This window comes from Marmota monax, unplaced genomic scaffold (genome assembly GCF_021218885.2).
Source record: "Marmota monax isolate L192 unplaced genomic scaffold, Marmota_monax_Labrador192_F-V1.1 WCK01_AAM20220418_F8-fsc00327, whole genome shotgun sequence".
In the NCBI taxonomy this organism is placed as follows: Eukaryota; Metazoa; Chordata; class Mammalia; order Rodentia; family Sciuridae; genus Marmota; species Marmota monax.
This window is the reverse complement of record NW_026692808.1, coordinates 143,318-164,553: the sequence shown is the minus strand read 5'-3', so window position 1 is coordinate 164,553 and position 21,236 is coordinate 143,318. Positions and strand designations below refer to the sequence as shown.

Here is a 21,236-nt window from a genome sequence, read left to right as displayed (position 1 = left end):
TATTATTATTCTATCCTCCGTCCTCCCTCGCTGGGAGAATCACAGCCTGGAGACAAAAGTCCTCTGTTTCTCCTTTGCAATAAAACTTTCCTATTTCGCAATCCCTCGTCCCCGTTGTCAGTTCGGAAACGGTGACAAGGACCTAGTTTCCCTGTAATAACGGAGGCTGCCCGGCTTACACGCCGCAAGCACGGGCCAGTCCCACCCGAGACCGTGCTGCCACGCGGTCCTCCCTCGACAGCGGGATGCTCTCTTCCGCCCGCGACCCCTAACCGTTCGGAGCCCACGCTGCGTCCTGGAAGAGCCAGCCCCTGCCCTCCACGGGCAGCAGGGGGACGCTGCGTAGAAACCGGCCAGTGCAGTGGGCCTCCGAAGCGCTAGGGCAGCCGGCGCGGAGATGTGACGTCACGGAGGTGGTTGGCGCGGGCGGCCGGAGGCCCGCGTGGGCGGGGCCGGCGCGGCCCTGTGACGCATCCACGTGTAAGCGCGCGGGGGCCGGTGCGGCGCTGTGACGTAGGCCTCACGGGCGGGGAGGGGCGGCGCAGTGGCAGCGGCCCTGATGCTGCGGCGCCCGCTGGCCGGGCTGGCGGCTGCCGCCCTGGGCCGGGCCCCTCTGGACGGTGAGTGCGGTGCGGGCTGCTGGCGGCGGCTTTTCCGGGGCCGCGGTGACGACTGTCCGTGTTCGGGAGCCTGGCAGACGCGTCCCCGCCGGTCCTTAAAACCTTGCGAGGCGGGATCGGGCGCCGAGCTGCAGCCGCCGGCAGTCCGCGCGCTCCGCGCCCGCCCCGGAGGTCCCCGGCGAGGCTCGCGGGCGGGCCGTTGCGGGGTTTTGGGTAGGCCGGCGCTTAGAAGTGTCCCGAGCGCGGCTGTGGCAACGGGGCCGGGCTCCTCCTGGCTTCCAGAAGCCGCCGGTGCGGAGCTGTCCCCAAGCACGGTCTGAGCCGAGATGGAGCCTGCAGGGCACAGGATGCTGTCGTGAGGGAGCTCTGTCACTAACAGGCCAAACACGTTTATGTCTTTCCACAATGTCAATCTGTTGAACGACACGCCTTCCTTGAATGGGTTCGCTGAAAGTCGTAATCCAGGAAAATACGAGGTCTTTTATCCAGCCCTAATTCCTCCTGTCTAACACTCAAGTCCCACATCACACAATGGTGTACACAGGAGAAAGACTGAGGAAGGGTCAAGGCAGTGCAGGCTTACAGGGTGCTGCATCATGAGCCCAGGCTGAGACATGAGTCAAGGCTCAGTCACTGCAGGTAGGTGGTCAGATAAGAATTTTAACGAATCAGTTCTGCAGAGTTGTCAGAGTCCAGGTGGATGGCAGTTTCGGTGTCAGCTTAGAGTGGGGCCATGTGTGGCCATCCCAGCAGGACAGACTTCTCTGCTGCAGCCCAACGGGGACAGGAAATGGAAGCTCCTCACTAGTGAATTTCCTGAGCAAGGCTGTTGATGAGTGCCCAGGGGGTGGGGTCAAGGTACTGCCGTTCAGTCTCAAGGCTCCTACTTTTATGGGTCTCAAGCAAGGAAGGGGTTTGCATCTGCTGAGATGGATAAGCTCCCATGTCTGATGTTCCTGATGTGATTTGGTTTGTCCATGCGTCCAAGTGCTCCTTAATTTAGTTTGATAAGTTGGCATATATAAGTTATTTATCAATGTGTGCCTTACAGTTGGTTGTATTGGGCAGATGGTGGTGGTTTATTTGTATTAACAAGGCATGGAGTCATTCTATCTTGGCACTTGCACTTAAAATGAGTAGCTTATGGCAAACTACTGCTTCATAAAATGGAGAAACTCAAGTTTGGGCTCAGCCTGAGAACTGAGAACATACATAGCCTGCTCTCCAAGCGAGAAGTGCAGGAGTTCCTATAGGTGATGCTTGGAGCAGGTGAAGGTGCCATGTAGTACCTGTCCTGAGGAGAGGGTGGAAGCCAGGTGATAGCTGGCCACTCTTGGGTAGAGTCAAGGGAAGAGAAGGAACGCAGTTTGCTTCTGTAGAAGGGTGTCCTTCAAGTTCACCCTTGCAGGGTCTTCAGAGGGCTTTGCCTGCCACAGTGTGGGCTTTTCTGGAGTTTTCTGTCACTCTTAGACTTCACAGACCATGTTTTGCTCTGAGGAACTCAGGAAAACTTTCTTCTTCAGTCCCCAGGAAGGACAGGTTAGGATGGGATTTGCTACTTGGGGCTTTCCTGTCTCAGTCACTGATAGCAGAATTTCCTGCCATGCTGGCCAGTGGTGCCACTGCCTTTCCTTGAGGCTCTGGAAACCTTGGCCTGGCACTAGATTTTGGCTGGAAAAAACAAGACCAGCACGTCCTGAAGTTGTGAACTTGAATGTATTACATTTTGCTCCAGCCACCCCACACTTTCCCCTGTCTGTTCAGGCACATGCAGAATAGTCAGGAAGCATGTTGAGATGATTTGAGAAAGAGGTAGAAGGAGCGGATGGGAGGAGAATGATCCCACATCATTAGGAAGGAAAGGGAGGGAGTTGGGGGGTAAGCCCAGGAAAGCAGGTGGAGGAGGAAGGTGCCTCTGTACTCAGCTCCAGGTTCCTCTCTGACCCTCCCTGTGCTGGGCTGGGTCTCCCCCTGCAGAAGAGGGCTACTGGCCAGCCCCGTGGGGTCCTTGCACTCTACTGTTGTTTGGTTCTATTCTCTTTGCTTGTTCTGCCCTTGTTCCTTTTTCTTGGTGGGGAGAATCTCAAACAGGGCAGTGTCAGCAAGGCATGGCAGTTGTACAGGGCTGGGTGCTCCACCCTGCTCTGGCTTCCTCTGAAGGCAGTGGTAGATCCTGTCCCACTTGGGTAGGAGGATAAGACAGAAAATGCTCAGGCTGTTCCAGGTGCTAGGTTTTTTTTTTTTTGGTTGTTGTTGTTTTGTTTTTTATTTTGTTTTTTGGGGGGGCAGGGGGGCAGGTAATGGGTATTTAACCCAGGAGCACTTTACTACTGAGCTACATCCCCAGCCCTTTTATTTTTTATTTTATTTTAATTTTGAGACAGGATCTCACTAAGTTGCTGAGGCTGGCCTTGAACTTGTGATGCTTCTTCCTAACCCTCCAATTCGCTGGGATTACAGGCAGGCATTACTGTACCTGGTCTAGGTGTCACCTTATTTAGAAGAAGCTCCATAGGGCTGGGTGGTCTCAAGCTGGGACATGTCACCTGGGTGCCCAAAGCCACTTGTTTCTCAGGAGAGGGTTAGAGGGAGCTGACATCTTCGTTCTTTTGGTGTCTTCTGGAAGGCAAAGGGAGGAGGCAGCTGTGGCAGAATCCAGTCCTAGGGGCAGGCTGTAGGGAGGAGAGGAGCGGGGCTGCTGGTACAAGGGAAGCCCAATTCAAGTAGTTCCCAGCAAATGCTCTGGGTGACAGTCCCTCCTGAGCTCCTATGGAATTCTCTTGTATCTCAGCCACTTCTTACAGATGTGGGGGTTTTGGCTCGTGACCAGAGTTTGGAACTGAAAGAACCGAAGAGCAAAGGGTCCAGAGTACTTTCCACAGTCTCCCCAAAACAAGTTGCCTCTGGCCTGTGGTTTGGCTCAATGCTCTTGGTAGGTGCTAGGGTGAGAGTCAGCTGTGCAGTTTCCTTCCCAGGGGAGGTGCCTGGGGCTACAGCTGTGTCCCATGTTAGTTGTGCCGGCTTCCCCAGCGCAGGCGCACACACCCCACTGTTCCAGTAGGGGCCTACACCAGCTCAGCTGGGCCTGCTGTCAGCCTGTGGTTCCTCTGGTGGGGCTGGCCAGGGCAATGTGGTCCTGTGGAAGAGGGACAGGTACTCCTGGTTGTGAGCTCCTGGTGCTCAGTGTGTGGCTTGTGCCCTGGCGAGACTCTGTGGAGCCCTTAGAACATGTGCCAGGTCTGCCAGGCCAAGCTGGTGTCTTCCAGCTGTATCTCCCTGCCTCTCCTCCAGGTAGGACAGGAGGGGTGCATCCTCCTGAAGAGGCTGGCAAGCTGGGCCTGGGGTGCGCAGTGCAGCAGGGCCATGGCAGGGATGGAGCTGGTTGTGATGCAGGGGTATAGGCACCTGCACAGTGTGCTTCTGTTAGAGCAAGGCCTGTTGCTAAGCTGAGGCAGTCGCAGCAGTCCTTTCTTACCCGGTTCTTGGGGTCGTGCCAGGAAGATACCAGACATGTCCCTCAGAGTGGCAGGCATGAGTTTATTGAAGGGAAAGGAAAAGGAGACTCTCAAGGGAGAGAGTGGGTCCTCTCAGAGAGGGGACAGCATGCCCCTCCTGCTCTCCAGTTTTATTGGAGTCCTGGGGAAATTGTCAGACAGTCCCAACCTGGTCCACCTCTTGACTTTTGACAGCATGTTTTTTTTTTTTTTTTTTCAGTTGTAGTTGGACACAATACCTTTATTTTATTTATTTTTACGTGGTGCTAAGGATTGAACCAAGGGGGCCTCGCACGTGCTAGGTGAGCACTCTACCACTGAGCACAACCCCAGCCCTTTGACAGCATGTTGACATCAGGCATGTCATGACATCAGGCTATCACGATAACTCTAGTTCACTTTGGCTATACTGACTGATTCTGATTGGAACCTGTTCTTACCAATTTTATGGTTAGGAGAATTATCCTTCATCTCCTGTGTTCTGGGGGCCAAAGAAGTCTCCCTTGGGGTAACTTGTGTTCTTCTTGACATTTTGGGCCTGCATTTCTCATGCAGGTAGCAGGTAGTTAGCTGAGAATGTATCCTGTGGACTTGAGCCAGGCAGGGCTGCAGGTAAATTACTCTTTAAAAGAAAGCACAGTGGGCCCAGTTTACAAAATTATCGCCTTAATCTCAGATTCTCACTGTTTTGCTTGTCTGTTCCCTATCCCTCACTGTCATCCATTTGTCCCCCTGACTGCTACCACAGCCCACAGGTGAGTGGCCCTGGGGATGGGGTACAGACTCCCATCCTCCCAAAATGTGGGACAGCCTCCTCCTAATGGTACAGTAGTAGTCAGCTTCCTGATACCGCAGTACCTGGTACAGTAGTACTCCTCCTCCTGTTCTGTAGTGTTCCTCCTCCTGTTCCAGTAGTACTCCTCCTTCTGTTCCAGTAGTGCTCCTCCTCCTGTTCCAGCAGTGCTTGTCCTCCTGATACGGTTGTACTACTCCTCCTGGTACAGTAGTACTCCTCTCCTGTTCCGTGGTATTCCTCCTTCTGTTCCAGCAGTGTTCCTCCTTCTGTTCCAGTAGTGCTCCTCCTGGTACAGTAGTACTCCTGGTACGCTAATGCTCCTCCTCCTGTTCCAGCAGTGCTGTTCCTGGTACAGTAGTGCTCCTCTTCCTGGTACACTAGTACTCCTCTTCCTGGTACAGTAGTGCTCCTCTTCCTGGTACACTAGTACTCCTCTTCCTGGTACAGCAGTACTCCTCCTCCTGGTACAGTAATGCTCCTCCTCCTGGTCCAGTAGTGCTCCTCCTCCTGGTACAGTAGTACTCATCATTCTTCCAGGTGGTTTTCTCTTTTCAGCAACCAAAGTATCTGTGCTGTGATTGCTTGCAGGAGTCCGTATACTTGTTAGGGATGAAATGCTCCCTTCCTATGAGGGAGAGACCTTCAAGGTAGAGACCTTTCCTCATTCAGGTTTGGGCAGCCAGTAACAAAACCAAAGCTGAGCATCAGCAGTACAAGCTTTATTCAGTAGCTAAAGAATGGAAAAGCAGGATTTCCTCACAACTCCACCTCTCCACCCCTGAGGGTTCCAGAATCATAGACTAGGTTAGTGGAAATCAGGGATTTTGGGAAGGTGTCTGTTTTCTAGGAATCCACATGCCACCTGTTCTTTTATGTGGTCCTTCCTGGTTGCTACCAGGGTGACTAAACTGTTGGAGTGCTGGTAGTTGTGTCATTTGGCACAGAAGTCGGGTGATACTGAAGCTTGAGGCCCTTGGCCCAGCTGGCCATACGTGGCCTGTTAGTCACCTTCTAGGCGTTCGGTCTTTGTAGACAAGCCAGCTGAGTGGGGCAAATCAGACAGACTGCATGGACAGTGCTGGGGAATGCACTGAGTCTGGACAACCCCAGGGTGAGCCCTGCCGTGAACCCATGTTACCCTTACGCGAGCCAGGAGCTCTAGAAGCTGGCCTGGGTTACAGGGCTCCTGTGTCCTGGGACACTCTGGGGTACGAGAAACTGAATGTGCCAAGTCAGCAGATGCAGAGCCCCCACAGGCAGCAGCAGGCCACCAACTGTGGCCACCTGAGTGCCTGGTGTAGGCAGCAGGGAGGGCCACCCTGTGGAGCCAGGATGTGCAGCTGGCAGCAGGCCTGGGTGAGCAGGGGTGGCCTGGGGGTGAGCTCTGCCTGGACACCCCAGAGAAGGTGGCATGCAGAGCAGCGTGACAGGTGAGAAGACACCTTGGACAGGCAGGCCAGAGCAGTCTGTCACTGACCTGCGGGTGATGTGGGCCAGGCTCCCCTATCCCTCCTTCCTGCATATTTCGCAAGTGGTCCTGAGTGTTTCTTCTCAAGAACACGTACAAACGTGTGCGTTTCAGTGTGTACGTGCAGATGTGCATGTTTTGAGTGCGTGTACCTTGTAGGGGCACCTGCGGGCAGTGTCCTGTGGCGTGTGCCCCTGTATGTGAAGAGCTGGCATGGTGCTCTGAGATGACCTCGTGGCCTACATTGGAGATTAAGAAGCAGGCCTGTCCACACAGGTGCTTGTCCCTGCAGGCACTGTGCTGCTAACAGCCCAGGGCTAAGGTGCTTGGGTTGCCAGGCAACCCCTCCAGCTCCTACACAGCCTCCAGGGTCTCCCTCTGCCCAGGCCAGCACAGAGTAGCAGCTTTAGTCCCCAAAAATCCTGCCTGGATTTTCCTCCCTCCTACTCTCACCCATGTGCTGCCCTGGGCAGACTTGGTCTTGCACCCCTCAGCTCACATGGGCTAGGGTAGGGCAGGGCAAGGAACTTCCTTTTCCTTCCTCCTCGGTATGGGGGTGGGGCTGGCTTCCCTGTGAGGGTAAGGGCCCCTGGGATCTAGCTTTCAGAAGGGCAGGGTTGGCACTTGGGGATTTAGCTCTCAGAAGGGTGGGGCTGGGCACCCAGGGGATCTAGTTCTAAGAAGGGCGGGATTGGGTGTCCAGGGGATTTAGCTGTCAGAAGGGCAGGGTGCAGGCTTGTCAGAGATTAGCCCCCAGCCTTGAGTGCAGAGCAACTGCAGTCTTGCCCCAGGCTGACCACAAAGGAGGCTGCACCCCAGGCAGGTGGGTGCTGTCCCAGGGAGACAGGAGGGGCTGACCCCAGGGAAAGAAGGCCTGCTCAGGGCCAGGTTGGTGGGAGGGTGAATTGGAGCAGTCAAGTGCTGGGAGACCGTGGGGTCAGGGCTGGGATTCAGTCGATCCTAGGGGAGGGTCCCTGTCCTAGGGCAGTGCCAGCAGATCCATAAGGAAGGAAACTGGTGCAAGATTGTGCTGAGCTGTGGGGTAGGGCTCAGCTGATCCCACAGACCTCCCCTTTGGCATAGGCTGCTCAGTGCCTTCCTGCCACAGGTGTTGAGCCCTTAGCCATATCCAGCTTCCCCTCTTAGGGCTGCCCCACCTGCCAGCAGCCTGTGCTTCCCAAACTCTGGCATCAGAGACCAGGACTAGTGGGAGGTTCCCAGAACAGACTTGGATTGAGCAGACCTTAATGAGACCACACTTGTGGGGACAGGAACACTCCCACCTCAGACCCGGCCACCCAGCAGGCAGTACCACCTGTAGGAGCCAAAGCTAGGTTCCCACATGGGGTAAAGGTCTCAGGGTCCCAGAGGGGTGGCACTGGGTAGGGCAGCCCTGGGTGGGGCAGGGGTTTCAGGATGGGATCCTGGAGGCAGCCCTGAGTAGGATGGAACTGGAGTGGACAGTGTCATCTGGCTCAGGCTTAGCTGGGGGAGACACAAGGGTGGGGCTGGAGCCCTGTTGGCCTCCTTGCTCTTGTGGCCATCTTTGCTGGATTAGCACTCTTCTGTGCATGGTGCACATTGCACAGGAAGGCCCTCACCCCACTGCCTCCTGTGTGGTCCAGTGCTGGCATGGGTGAGGGCACAGCTGCCCACACCTGCACCTGCCCCTGCACAGGCATGTCGGGACCCAGGCCCGTGGTGCTGAGTGGGCCATCCGGGGCTGGGAAGAGCACCCTGCTGAAGAGGTTGCTCCAGGAGCACGGCAGCATCTTTGGCTTCAGTGTGTCCCGTGAGTACTTTGGGGACATGAAGATATGGGCTTCGGAGGTTAGGGGTGTTGTCCCCAGCATGGAGCCACTCTGGAGGCCCCAGAGGCACACACACAGCCTGGGGGTGCTCTGCTTATGCCCCTTTCCTGGGGTCTGAGTCTGCAGCAAGCCTCCTGGTCTCCATGGACCCCAGAGGGCAGGGCTGGGTTGCCAAGGCCTCCTGCCTATGCGGTGCAGGCCTCAGGTCTGGTGCACAGCCCTGCGGCGGGCCCCTGGGCAGAGCATACCTGCCAGAGAAGACTTGTGGAGCTGGTGGGCCCCAGCGTCTCTCAGTGGGTGGTGGGTCTTTTTTGTAGATACCACGAGGGACCCGCGGCCTGGTGAGGAGAACGGCAGAGGTGAGTTGGCTTGGGTAGTCCATGGGCCCTGGCTGCAGCTGGCATGGTGTTGGGAGGTCTCCTCATCCCCTGCCTCTTGGCTGCAGTGCACACAGTGGTCTCCCACCTGTGAGAGGGTCTCTGCCTTCAGGGGTGGTGGGTGTGATTAGGTCCTGTGCCTCTTGTCAGCCTGGGGGAAGCTACAGAAGTAGTGTCCTGGGCACCTGACCCAGGCTGAGCTTGGCCCCGCTGCTGTGTGGTGTGCTGGCAGTGTGCTCCTCTAGCATGTCCCAGACACTCCATGCCTGATGTGTGGCCCAGGGGTCCCCACCTCCTCTGTGGAACCTGGCAGTCTCCAGTCCCCACAGAGGGGACAGTGCAAGCAGTGGCACATGACACATGGACAGAGCAACCCGGACACAGGATGGAAGGAGGGCTGTCAGTACTCCGAGGAGATGGGGATGCTGGCCGGGCCGTGTGGTGGGCACCTCTAGACAGCCTTCCTCCTCTCCAGATTACTACTTTGTGACCAGGGAGGTGATGCAGCATGACATCGCCGCTGGGGACTTCATTGAACATGCTGAGTTCTCAGGGAACCTGTATGGGACAAGGTGGGCTGTGCATGGGGTAGGCCCAAAACCCCTGGGGCCGTGGGTCAGGGTCCCCAGGTCATGGCAGCAGTGGGCTCTCCAGTCTTCCCCTCCGATACTTTCCACTCAGTCTGCCTGCTGCAGCGTGCCCTTCCCCAGCTCCCATGGAGCCCTTGAGCCATCTAGTGGGTAAGGGAGCACATGAGGAGGCACAGAAACAGGCCTGTCCAGAAGCCTGGGGTCAGGCAGTGCCCACCAAGAGGAACCCCATGTGGCTGCAGGACAAGTGACTATGCTGGCAGGGGCCTGGTGGGGGTGTGCTTGGGGTGCTCTGGAAAGTGCAGGGGGTGCTGGGGACAGGTGAGGCCCTGCAGCTGCCCAGGGGAGGCTGGGAGGGGAGGGGCCAAGTCCCTCTGAAAGTCTTGGAGGCCTGGGGCCTGGCAGAGCAGAGCAGTGCCACTGAGCTTCTGGCTGCGCCCATCTCTGACCCTAGCAAGGCGGCCGTGCGGGCCGTGCAGGCCATGAACCGCATCTGCGTGCTGGACGTGGACCTGCAGGGCGTACGCAACATCAAGAAGACAGACCTTCGCCCCATCTACATCTCTGTGCAGCCTCCTTCACTGGATGTGCTGGTGGGTGCCCGGGGCAGGGCTGGGCTGGCACCCAGGAGGCTCTGACCCCACGTGGGCCTGCTTTCTAGGAGCAACGGCTGCGCCAGCGTAACACGGAGACAGAGGAGAGCCTGGCGAAGCGGCTGGCCGCCGCTCGGGCAGACATGGACAGCAGTGAGTGCAGCTGGGGTCCCCTAAAGGTTCACACCCCCGTCTCCACCCGGATCCTCTTCCCTCTGGTCTGTGCTCAGTTTGCTGCAGGTGGGGGTTGCTTGGCCCTTCTGCTGTCTCTGCAAGGGCGTGGGGCAGCCACATCACCAGCACTGCTAGCCCTGACCAGTGTCTCGAGACAATCGTGAATTTGAGCTTGGATTCAAGAGCTTGACAGGACTGAGCCCCTGCTGGGGTTCTGCAGAGAGGAGAGTGTGGCTTGGCACCTGGCCCTTGGGGTCTGTCCCTCCCATAGCCTGGACATGCTGGGGCTGCCTCGCAGAATAGCAGCAAGGGAACACAGCTAGGTGATGAGTTTGGTGCTGCCTGTCCCTGACCCCATCTCATCCCCAGGCAAGGAGCCAGGCCTGTTCGACCTGGTGATCATCAATGATAACCTGGATGAAGCCTACGCGGCACTGAAGCAGGCACTGTCTGAGGTGGGCCTCCCTCCTTGGTCCTGGGCAGCCCCTGCTCAGGCTGCGTCCTGTGTGGACTCTGGAGAGGCTTGGTGTACCCACACTGGCACAAGACCGGGTGTCAGCAGATGGGAGGCCCAGTCCTCCCCAATCCCAGCCTTCCCTGACCTACCTTTCTTCCTCCTGGGCAGGAAATCAAGAAAGCTCAGGGGACAAGCCATTCCTGAGGACCAGCTGTCCAACCCACAGGCGCTTCCCGTGCCCTGCATCTGTCTGGGCTGCTGAGGATCCACACAGCACCCAGGATGGCTTCCCAACTGGGGTGGGCACAATTGCTCCTTGCTGGCCACATGGCAGCTCTGCACCTCAGCTGGTGTTTGGCATGTGGGGTGGGATTGCTGCCCACCTCCCTCCCTCACTGTGGCTGGAGGTGCCCCCCATCTGCCTTCCCTGAGCTGTCTCTGTCCCTTCCCCTGTCCCTCCCGCTGGAGCGGGACTGACATCCTAATAAAGTGACTGTTGGGTTAGAGTGTTGCCACCCTGAGGTGGGGACTTGATCCTGAGTAAGGCCACAGCTACATTCCTCCACACGGGACCCCTGGTCCCCTCCACTCCTACCCAGCCAGCCCTAAGGACAGTGTCTGCTGCCACCTACTCCATTACCTGACCCAGTGTCCACCAGTCATGGAAATGTCAGCCAGGGCTGTTCCTGAGCATGTCCCCTTGGGGAGCTCAGGCCCAGCTCTGGGAGTCCACTGCTGCCTGTTCTCCCAGTTGCTCCTGGGTCAGCTAGGGGCATCAGAGAGACAATCCAGGTAGGGAACAGGGAGCTGAGGCTGTGGGATCAGGGTCCTAGGGGCTGGTGTAGGAGCAGATGCCCAGAGCCTCCATAGAGGTTCCAGATCCCTGAGGTCTGGAGGCCAGGATGATTTGGGGGCTCCCAAGGGAGATGCCTCCTCAGAGGTAGCTGTCCATCTTGTCCTGGGCCCCAGTGGTGTGCCTCAGGAACCCTGGCTGTGCTGGGCCTCTTCTTGTGTGGTTGGCCCAGGAAAATAGCCCCAGCAGAGGGGCACCACATTTGCAGGGGGTCAGCCCCAGCCCTGCCTATGAATGTCCAGGTGAAGCCACTCAGGGCAAGACCCAGACGTGGGTGGATGAGGATTTGGAAGAGGGAAGCAGGCAGGAAGCCCAGGCGGAAATAGCTAGGGAGACCAGGCATCTTGGGCCCTGTCCAGAAGGCCAGATGTGTTTCAAGGAAGGCAGGCCAGAGCCAGGCCTGGACCTTAGGTGCAGTGTCGGGGACTGCTGTGGGCCTAGGCAGGCCTTTCCAGCTCCCAGCTACCCTGCCCCCAGGGACAATCAGGGATTCAGATCCTGAGGCCTGCAGGGAGAACAATGGAGCCCTTGAAGGCCCCCCCCTTCACCCCCCATTGTGCTTGGTGGCGAGAGGTGGCCCTGGCCCAGCCACACACCCTTGGGAAGGACCAGCATCGTCCGGCAGGTGGAAGGGCTCACTGAGACTTGTATTTCCCAGCCTGGAGAAGGTAGGGCTCTGCCTGGGAACCCCACCCACCTCCCCAGACTCATCCAGAGCAGGAACTAGCGGTGAACCCCTCAGCCAGCTGAGGTAGGGTGACTTCACCCCTGCTGCACCCCACTCCTGGCTTAGCCTCAGGACCTGTGGGGAGGTAGGGGGGTTACAGAAGGACTCATCCTGGGGAGCATGCAACTGCTTGGATTGTGCACTGAGGGGCCCCTCTGGGTGTCTGTTCATCTTTGCCCAGCTGTGAGCAGGGGCCACTTAGGGGCTTCTGGGCAATGGGTGGGGGAGATGGGGCCTCAGGCTGCACAGGGCCTGCCTGGTGAGCAAGGCGTGCATTTGGCATCTCCCCCAGCAGCTGGGGCCCCTTGGCTGCAGCTGATGAGCCCCCAGCCAGTTGCAGTGTGTTCAGAGGCTGGGCCTGGGCACTATTTGGCTTGACTGAGAAAGCCAGAGGCAGGGGGTCCCACCCAGAGGGCCTGCCCCACTGCCAGGAGGCACTCAGCCTCTAATCACTCAGGACCCCAGGCAGGCTGGCTGTCCTTTGAGCAAGCCCCTCTCACCTGCTGGGCCCAGGGCCTCAGCGGGGAGCAGAACAGACATATGGCCAAGGAGCAGGTCATGCAAGGATAGCAAACCTTGTGCTGAGTAGGGTGGGTGGGGTTCTGGAGGTGGCTGGAGCAGGCCTGTTAAGAAGGCGTTAGGGCAAGGATGGGTGGTTGATGTTAGGGTCCCAAGGAGGAGTACTAAGGCCTGGGGGAAGAAGGACTTGTCCAGAACAGCCCTGCTGACCGTTGCGCTAGGGCCACCAAAGCTTCTGCACAGGAGGTCCTCATGAGCCCAGGCATCTGCTGTGGGAGGGCATGAGGGATGTGGGTCCAGGGACAAGGTGCAGGGGGTGCATGTGGACCCCTGTGAGAGTGGGCAGCACAGCACCCTCCCTGGGTCATGGCAGAGATGGTTAGAAGTGATCACTGCCAAGGTGCAACTTCTCTGTCCTGCCACCCTGTGAAATGGGGTCCTTCCTGCAGTAGTTGTGGGAGGTCTCCCTGGTGACTCTGGAGGAGGCTGTCACCCCCATCCCTCTGTCTTCCCCACCCACACTCAGGCTAGCAGCCCCACTTCTGGAGGACCGGCCACTCAGTTCCAGGTTGTACTGCAGCAGCAGCTATCTCAATGGCAGGGCAGTGATTTTCCCTCATCCCACCTGGTCTCCATCTCTGAGGAAGGGGTGGCCCCTCCCCTCCTGGGTCCTGGTCCACGGGGCTCTGTGCCTCCCTGAGCACCCAGGGGGGGGCTCGACTGCAGGTGGGGAATGGCGGCAGGTGGGGCCCCTCGGGTACAGGCTGCAAGCTGTCCCACTCAGGAGAGCAGGTGGGGGAAGCACACATGATCACTACAGGGTACCCAGGGTGAGGGGTCCCCAGCCTGGAGTGCCAGGTCCCAGGCCAGTAGGCCCACAAGATGGCAGCAGTTACCTCAGCCCACGCCTGCATCTCCAGGCAGCTGGGGTCTGGCTGAATTTCTAGGCCACCTCCCAAGAAGCTCAAGTGTCCACTGACATGCTGGATTGCCCCCCAGGCCTGGGGGGCTTCCCCAGGGAGGTGCTGGCTGGTGTGGAATTGAGAGCCCGTGGTTGCACGAGTGTTCAAGTGGGTGTGAACCTAAACACGGGCTGCACACCCCTCGGCACACCTGTGTGGTCGAGAGGGGAGGCTGGAGACGTGGGAAGCAGGCTGGGACGAGGAGGCAGGAGAGAAAGGCCAAAGGTGGCCTGCCCGTGCACACAGGGGCAGCAGGCTCACTGCCATGGGCTGCCAAGGTCACCATGGCCTGAGGGTTGGGTCCTGGTGGTTAAGGGTGCGCATCCCCTCTGGGCCAGCACGCCAGGAGATGCATGGTCGAAGCTCAGGTGGGTGTGCCAGGGCCCAGCCTGTAGGGTGGGCGCCGAGGCTGCTGTGGGTGAGTGTTACAGCCACCTCTGAGGACCCTGGGAGGGGACAATCAGGACTGGGGCCTCAGGCATGAGGGGTGCTGATGTGTGGACAAGGGACAGTCCCCCACCCAGCCCCTGCTTGGAGAGCTGAGCACTTGAGGCTGCCCCTCCAGCAGCCACCAGAGCAGGGGAAGCCCGGTCCTAGCCACCCCACTCTGAGAGGGATGGACGCATGAGGATGCCTGAGGGTGTTTCCCAGGACCTAGCTCAGAGCCAGTGATCAGGACTCGGCGGGGGGGGGGGGGGGGAGCCCATCCTACTGCTGGTAGGTCTGGGGCTACTGGTCTCCCACTGTGCCAGGACTGGGCGTGCTGACCAGGCCCTGACATTGGAGATTGCTGACAGGCAGCCTTTCCTACTTGCCCTGGAAGAGACCCCCGCAGAGGCAGCCCCCACTGCCTGTACCCCCTCCACCAGCTCCATGCCTCCCCTATCACTGGGAGCCTCCCACCTGATGGCCTCAGAGTGCCCAGGGCTAGGGAACACCCAGGGCTGCTGGGCACAGGCAAGCCCTGTAGTGAGCCCCGGCCCCCACACTCCTGTGAGCCCTGATTTGCGCTCCCAACCCCACTGTTAGACCCTTGTCATCTCTGTGAGCCTTCTGTGAGTCCCTGCTCCTGCCCTGAACCCACATCCTTCCTCCAAACTCCAGAGCCTGCACCTCCTGCTCTTCCCTGGCCTCTGACTGACTGCTACAGGGCCAGCTGGGGTCACTCCTCCCTCGCACCACCATGCTCTTCACTGCCTGCCTTGGGCCTGACACCAGGGAGCCCCTTGGAGGAGCCAGGCCCTCCAGTGGACCCCCTCCCAGATCCCACTGTAGGCCTAGTGTTGGGGGAGGGTTCCCCTGCTCCAAGGCCCTGCACTGGCTGGCCCCTCTGTGGTGCGTCCTTTACTTTAAACACATGCGGACTCCCAGGAAAGCTGGGAAGTTCATGCAAGTTCCGTGAAGGTCACGAAGTTCCCCTGCCCTGGGATGCTGGACAAATTCGCCCAGGCATTCTGTAGTACGGCCCGTGGGGAGGACTCCAGCTCTCTGCTTTGCGGGGCTGTGAGTTTGGGGAGGAAGAGCCCATCTCACAAATGGTACCCATACAGTGCTCGGCCATGGCACTGGCCTGGGTCATGGCAGAGACAGCAGTGATCACTGCGACGGTGGGACTCCTCTGTCCTGCCACCCTGGGAGGCAGGGTCCTTCCTGCCGCAGTGGTGGGAGGTGGGTCTGGTGGCAGGTGCATCTCCTGGCAAGATCTGTCTGCTCTCCTCATCTTGGCTCCACCCATCACTGAAGCCCTCAGGGGTCTAAGCCCAGTCTAAGTCCAAGCAGCCTTAGCCACCAGGAGCGCTTTCAGCTGACTTGGTTTCCCTCCGACAGGCCCCGCTGTGTGTCTTGCTCCTGTGCACCCGCCTCGTGTTTAGGCTCCTCCTCTCCAAAGCCACCCTGTGTCCCTGCCCTGGCTCTGGCATCAGCGCTTCTTTCCTTTCAGGGGCTTGGAGTTAGAGACAACAGCCTGGGGCCAGGCGCGTCCCCAGATCCTCAGGCGTTTTTGCATCCTGGCCCTTTCAGGTGACAGCAAAGACAAGTGTGTGCACAAACCCATGGTTTTCTGCATTTTGTCTGTGAACTTCCTCTGTGAAGCTGTCCACCTCTCTGGCAGGCTGGATAGGAGCTCCATGGGTCTGGCTGCCATCATTATCCACAGAGCATTCACCCGCTACGCAGACAGATGACGCGTGGAGAGGGGATGGGGAAGGGCAGGTGCATGTGTGTGCAAGTGCACAGGCATGTTGGTGTGTAGGAGCACCTGTGTGTGCAGTACTATGCACTGTGCCTCTGTGAGCGGTGAGGCAGCTGTGGCCTGGCAGCAGTTGGCTCTGGCCAGCAGAAGGGACAGCAGGACTCAGGCCAGAGGTAGGGGGCAGTTTGCCTGGCGCAGGGGCCTGGTGAGACCCTCATGTTTACCCTATCAGGAGTCACCTGGTAACTCTCGTGGGTCCAGCTGCCTCCCCAACTGCCCAGACACTGACAGGCACCCTCAATTCCAGACCCAGATGCCAGTCTCCCCTCCAAAATGGCCTCCCTGTCCGTGGTCCTTATCCTCCATGGCTTTCTCCTCACATCCCCACCAGGTCCATAAGCAAACTCTGCCTGGCCAGACTCCCCTCTGTATGGCCAGGCCATGGCGTCACTGCCTGGTGGGGTCTCAGCTGCTTCATCTCTCCCTCCTGTGGCCTGGAATTCCCACCCAACAGGCCACCCCTGCTGCCCTTCAGTGACTCCTGGTAGGGTAAATATGAGGGTCTCACCAGGCCCCAGAGCCCCTCTGAGCACATAGATGTGGCTGTCTCTGTCACTGCCCAAGGTGGCTGTGCATCATTGTGTTTTCAGCTTCACCAGACATTGTCCCACCTGGATAGATGCTGGCTTCCTTGGTTCCCCTAGCTGGGAACAGTCTAGAGGGAAGGAGCTAGGGCTGCACGGGGAGCCCCAGTGGTCCTGTGCTGGGAGAGGCAGCTGGCAGGCTAGGTGCAGCAGAACCAGCAGGGGCTTGGAGAGGATGGGGTCCTTTATCGAGGCAGAGGATCTCTAGAGCTGCTGTGCAGGGTATGGAGGGAGAAGGGCAGGGCTGCTGGGACTCAGGGCTGTGGGGGTTGATGGGGCTACTAGGGCTGGGGGCTGCAGAGGCTGGGAAGTTGGAGAAGTAGTGGGGGCTTGGGGGACTGGGTCCTGGAAGAGACCCTCAGATACTGGGGCATAACTCTGTGGGAGCAGGAGGGAGTGGGGCAAGGTGGTGCAGCAGGATCTGACCACAGAGCTCCCCTGAGAAGTTCTGGGGAGAGAGGGATGGGCAGGTGCTCAGCAAGAGATGTGGCTCTGCCAAGGAAGGTTCTCCCTAAGTCCCACGGACAGGGTCTTAGGCCTGGGTGGGGATGCCTTTCCCATCCAGGGAAGGCAAGATGGTGAGCTTGGGTCACCAGCTATACGTAAGCTGAGCGACTGCAAGGCCCCTCGACTGAACCCTGAGTGCCAGGTTTCCAGATGCCCCCATCTGGCTGTCATTGACTGCTGCCCACGCCCACAGGTCCTGCCCGCCCGCGCCCATGACCAACATGAGCTGGAGCTTCCTGACGCGGCTGCTGGAGGAGATCCACAACCACTCCACCTTCGTGGGCAAGGTGTGGCTCACCGTGCTGGTAGTCTTCCGCATCGTGTTGACTGCTGTGGGCGGCGAGTCTATCTATTCCGATGAGCAGTCTAAGTTTACTTGCAACACGCGGCAGCCGGGCTGTGACAACGTCTGCTACGACGCCTTCGCACCCCTGTCGCATGTGCGCTTCTGGGTCTTTCAGATCGTGGTCATCTCAACGCCCTCCGTCATGTACCTGGGCTACGCAGTCCACCGCCTGGCCCGTGCCTCAGAGCAGGAGCGGAGGCGCGCGCTCCGCCGCCGCCCAGGTCCCCGGCGCTCTCTCAGGGCGCACCTGCCACCGCCTGGATGGCCGGAGCCCACTGACCTGGGCGAGGCAGAACCCATGCTTGGGCTGGAGGAGGAAGAAGAGGAAGAGCCAGGACTGCCCGAGGGGCCGGGAGAGGACACGGAGGAGGAGCGCGCAGATGAGGTGGCAACCAAGGGGGCTGGGGTAGACGGCAAGGCGGCTGGGGGCCCGGGTCCAGCCGGGCAACACGATGGACGGCGACGCATCCAGCGCGAGGGACTGATGCGCGTGTACGTGGCCCAACTGGTGGTCAGGGCTGCCTTTGAGGTAGCTTTCTTGGTGGGCCAGTACCTACTGTATGGCTTCGAGGTGCGGCCCTTCTTCGCCTGCAGCCGCCAGCCCTGCCCACACGTGGTGGATTGCTTCGTGTCGCGGCCCACTGAGAAGACTGTCTTCCTGCTGGTCATGTACGTGGTCAGCTGCCTGTGTTTGTTGCTCAACCTCTGCGAGATGGCTCACCTGGGCCTGGGTAGCGCGCAGGACGCCGTACGTGGCCGCCGGGGTCCACCAGCGCAGGTGCCTGGTCCCGGGCCGCGCCCACCACCTTGTGCCTTCCCGGCCCCAGCCACCAGCCTGGCCTGCCCGCCCGACTACAGCCTGGTGGTGCGTGCTGCTGAGCGTGCACGCGCGCATGACCAGAATTTGGCTAATCTGGCCTTGCAGGCGCTGCGTGACGGGGCGGCAGCAGGCGGAGACCGGGATAGCCCGCCCTGCCCTGGGCTCTCCGCGGCCAACCGGGGGCCACCCAGAGCCAGCGCACCGGCTTCTGGAACCGGCAGCGCCACGTCTGGGGGCACCGCCGGAGAGCAGGGCCGGCCTGGGGCCCATGAGCGGCCAGGCGCCAAACCCAGGGCTGGCTCCGAGAAGGGCAGTAGCGGCAGCAGGGACGGAAAGGCCACTGTGTGGATCTGAGGATACTGGCGGGGATTGCTGATGTGGGGGGCTCTGGAGGAAGGTTGATCTCAATTCTGTTAAGACAGCGGCACCCAAGGCAGCTCTGGCTGCTTCTCCTGCCTGGGGAGGGACGTTGTAGGGAGGAGAAGGGGCTGAAGGCCAACAGGAGGCAGGGTCTGGGCACCTCTGAGGCTGAAAGACGGGGAGGAGGAAGCCTGTGTGCCCCCAAGGGTGGGCAAAGCAGGGGCCCCAGAATGACTGGCCGTGCCCCTGCTGAGCTGTTGGGTCCTCAGAGATGACCACTGCCTGCCTCCCATTCCTTCCCTCTGAGCTCCCTTGCAGCAACCCACTGACCACCTGAGTCCCTGGAACAGACATTTTGGGGACTGCAGTTTCCACTCGCTGCCACAATATGTGGTTCCTTTGCCACACCTTCAGCCTGGAGCCCTGGTTCCAGCAATCCCAGGACAGGCAGAGGGTCCTGGGCTCAGCCCCAACCTGCACCAGTTCCTGGTTCTCCTGGGGTGACACTCTGCAGAGGACCTTTGATGGACAGGACCACCCCTTCTCTGAGCCTCTATGGCAAAAAGTATCAGCTAAGGTTTGCTGCCTAGACTGACAAAGCAGTGGTTGGGGACCTGTGGCTGGGTTATGCTAGAGGAAGGGGTCTTGGGAAGCCTGCCCATGACCTCTCTGCCTGCCTTCCTAATTCAGAGCCAGCTTTGGAACTAAGGGAGCAAAATAAAACTAACTTTTGTTTACAACAGGGTGTGTGCACTTGTGTACATCTGAGCACGAGTGAGTTTGTGTTAATATGCACACTGGTAACTGCATGCACTGTGGCTATGTATGTGACTGCATACATGTAAGCAGGCACTTGTGTGCCCAAGTGTCCACTACCAGCCACAGGGGGCACCTAGCTCAGCACCAGCCTGGCTGGGAGACCTCTCCCCAGGGACAAGCAGGGAGCAAGGCCTGAGATGGAGCTCCTGAAGGTCATTATCAGACACAAGATGGTGCCACTGGGTGCCAGGGAGTGTGCTGGGGCCAGGAAGTGGAGGCCACACTTGTTAGGAAACAAAGGACAGTCATGCACAAGGTTGTTCTGCCACTCATGGACAGGGCAGTCCATCTCAGGCGCTGGAGATGTTGGAATGCTGGCCAGAGTTTGCCACTCCCAGTAGGGGGCCATCTTGGTGCAGACCCCAGGTGACATAGCTGCCTCCCCACCTTCCTGGGCTGAAAACCCCTCTCTGGAGTCCCTGGTTCAAACCCTGGCTGAGTCCCAAGTCTAATGGCAGGCTGACTCTGGCCAGGCGCCAAGTGCATGCTAAGTCCCTTTCCTTTCTTGGGCCTAGTTGATTGAGCCCCAGCTGACCTTCACCTCCAGGAGCCCTGACTTTAGGCTCAGCACCAGATGAACCCTGGCTCTAGGGGACCTGTGTCCCCAGGTGAATCCTCATTCCAAACTAAGCACTGCCCCACGAAGTCATGGATGGTGATTCTGGATGTGGTCTCTAAGAGGGTAGGAAAACACCATCCAGAGCAGGTGTCTCCTTCAGCGGGGCTACCTGCCAGCATCTCCTAATGAAAGTTCCACATTAGAGGCCATCCAGATCTGGAGCTGTGCTGCTGGAGGAGCTGCTGCTAGCGAAGGAAGGTCTCTGTGCTGGAACTATGGTGCCAAGCCTGGGATTGGGCATGGCTCTCACCCTCTCTCAACTTAACCAGTGCTGTTCAAGTCTTCACCTGATTGGATGAGGCCCACCATTGGCTTTCCTCTACCCAAAGGCTAATCTTGTGGGGAAACACTTCTCCAGACACTCACAATAATGGTTTTTGAAATTTTGTTTTTAATTGACGTATAATAATTGCACGTTATGGGTTAGATGTCTACAATGTATAAAACGTCTTTGTGTGCTGAGCCTTTGAATCCTGCTCTCTGGTTCTTTATGATATATATAATAACTGTCATCAACTACAGAGTGATGTTTGGCCAGGCACTTGGGCACCCTGTGGCCCAGCCGAGGGCGTGTGAGGGAACTGTCACACAGCCCAAGCAGATGACGTCTCCAGATCTCGGGCTGGTTTTGCTCCTCTGGAGATCTCCAGCCCGTACACACCCCTTTGCTGGAGCCAGTTCAGAGGGACCCAGGTGACAGGGAAGCTGCAAAGGGAGCTTCAGCCTGCTGGGCTGCCACCACCTGCTTCTCTTCCATCCCCAGGTCCCAGGCACAGTGCAGGCAGGGCAGGCTTCCCCAGCCTCCGCCTGGGCTTGCCTCCACCTCCCTCCCCACCCTTTCCTCTCCACCATCTCGCAGTAGCCCTGGGTCCTGTAGGATGAGGACCCACCCCAGTGACCTCACCATACCTTAACACCCTCCTAGGAGGCCCACCTCAAACACAGCCTCGTTCTAAGGTCCCAGGGCTAGGACTTCAGACGCTGCCCAAGTACAATGGCGTATGTCCAGCTGGAAGCCACATGGCATGGAGGTGGACAAAGGGGCCCCAAGGGATAACTTCTCCTCCCAGAGACCTGGGGGCTTAGGGGCCACTGAGCCCATCAGTTTGGTGAGCATTTCATGGGGATCACTAGGTCTTGTTGCCCCATCTTCCCATCCGGAGCACCCCCACTGTCCTTGGCTCCTGTGGATCTGCAGGTCCCACCTCCAAGGCCATGTCCTCCACACCTGGGAAGAGCGGTGACCTCCAGCCTGAGCCTGAGCCCTAGTAGGAGGGCTGCCTCAAACGGTGCAAGAGGAAGCCCAGAGATTACTGGCCTCCTCATTCTGGGGAAGAAACCCACCCACATAGACCTGCTGCCTGACAGTCACTAGGTGCCACGCCTGTGGTACACCTGTCATCCTAGCCCCTCTGGAGGCAGAGATAGGAGGATGGCAAGTTCAAGGCCAGCTGGGACAGACCCTGTCTCAAAAGTAAAATAAGGCTGT

At 58.8% G+C, this 21,236-nt stretch overlaps 2 protein-coding genes across 3 annotated transcripts; both read left to right on the top strand.

Annotated features, from left to right (window-relative positions):
- The first annotated feature begins 496 nt into the window (after nt 1-496).
- Nucleotides 497-10,884, top strand: Guk1 (guanylate kinase 1). The gene is made up of 8 exons (XM_046448435.2): nt 497-620; nt 8,057-8,170; nt 8,507-8,548; nt 9,042-9,138; nt 9,611-9,749; nt 9,818-9,902; nt 10,293-10,378; nt 10,549-10,884. Exons 1-8 carry the CDS (start codon nt 560-562, stop codon nt 10,582-10,584), a joined length of 660 nt encoding a protein of 219 aa, XP_046304391.1. The 5' UTR covers nt 497-559; the 3' UTR covers nt 10,585-10,884.
- Nucleotides 10,885-11,018: 134 nt separating this feature from the next.
- Gjc2 (gap junction protein gamma 2) lies at nt 11,019-20,167 on the top strand. Of its 2 annotated transcripts, none has more exons than XM_058580627.1 (2): nt 11,019-11,984; nt 16,977-20,167. In XM_058580627.1, the coding sequence occupies exon 2, from the start codon at nt 16,996-16,998 to the stop codon at nt 18,301-18,303; it is 1,308 nt and encodes a 435-aa protein (XP_058436610.1). In that variant the 5' UTR covers nt 11,019-11,984; nt 16,977-16,995; the 3' UTR covers nt 18,304-20,167. The 2 variants fall into 2 exon arrangements, with proteins under 2 accessions (XP_058436610.1, XP_046304387.1); XM_046448431.2 differs by having other exon boundaries at nt 11,019-11,901; nt 16,977-20,166.
- The last annotated feature ends 1,069 nt before the right edge of the window (nt 20,168-21,236 follow it).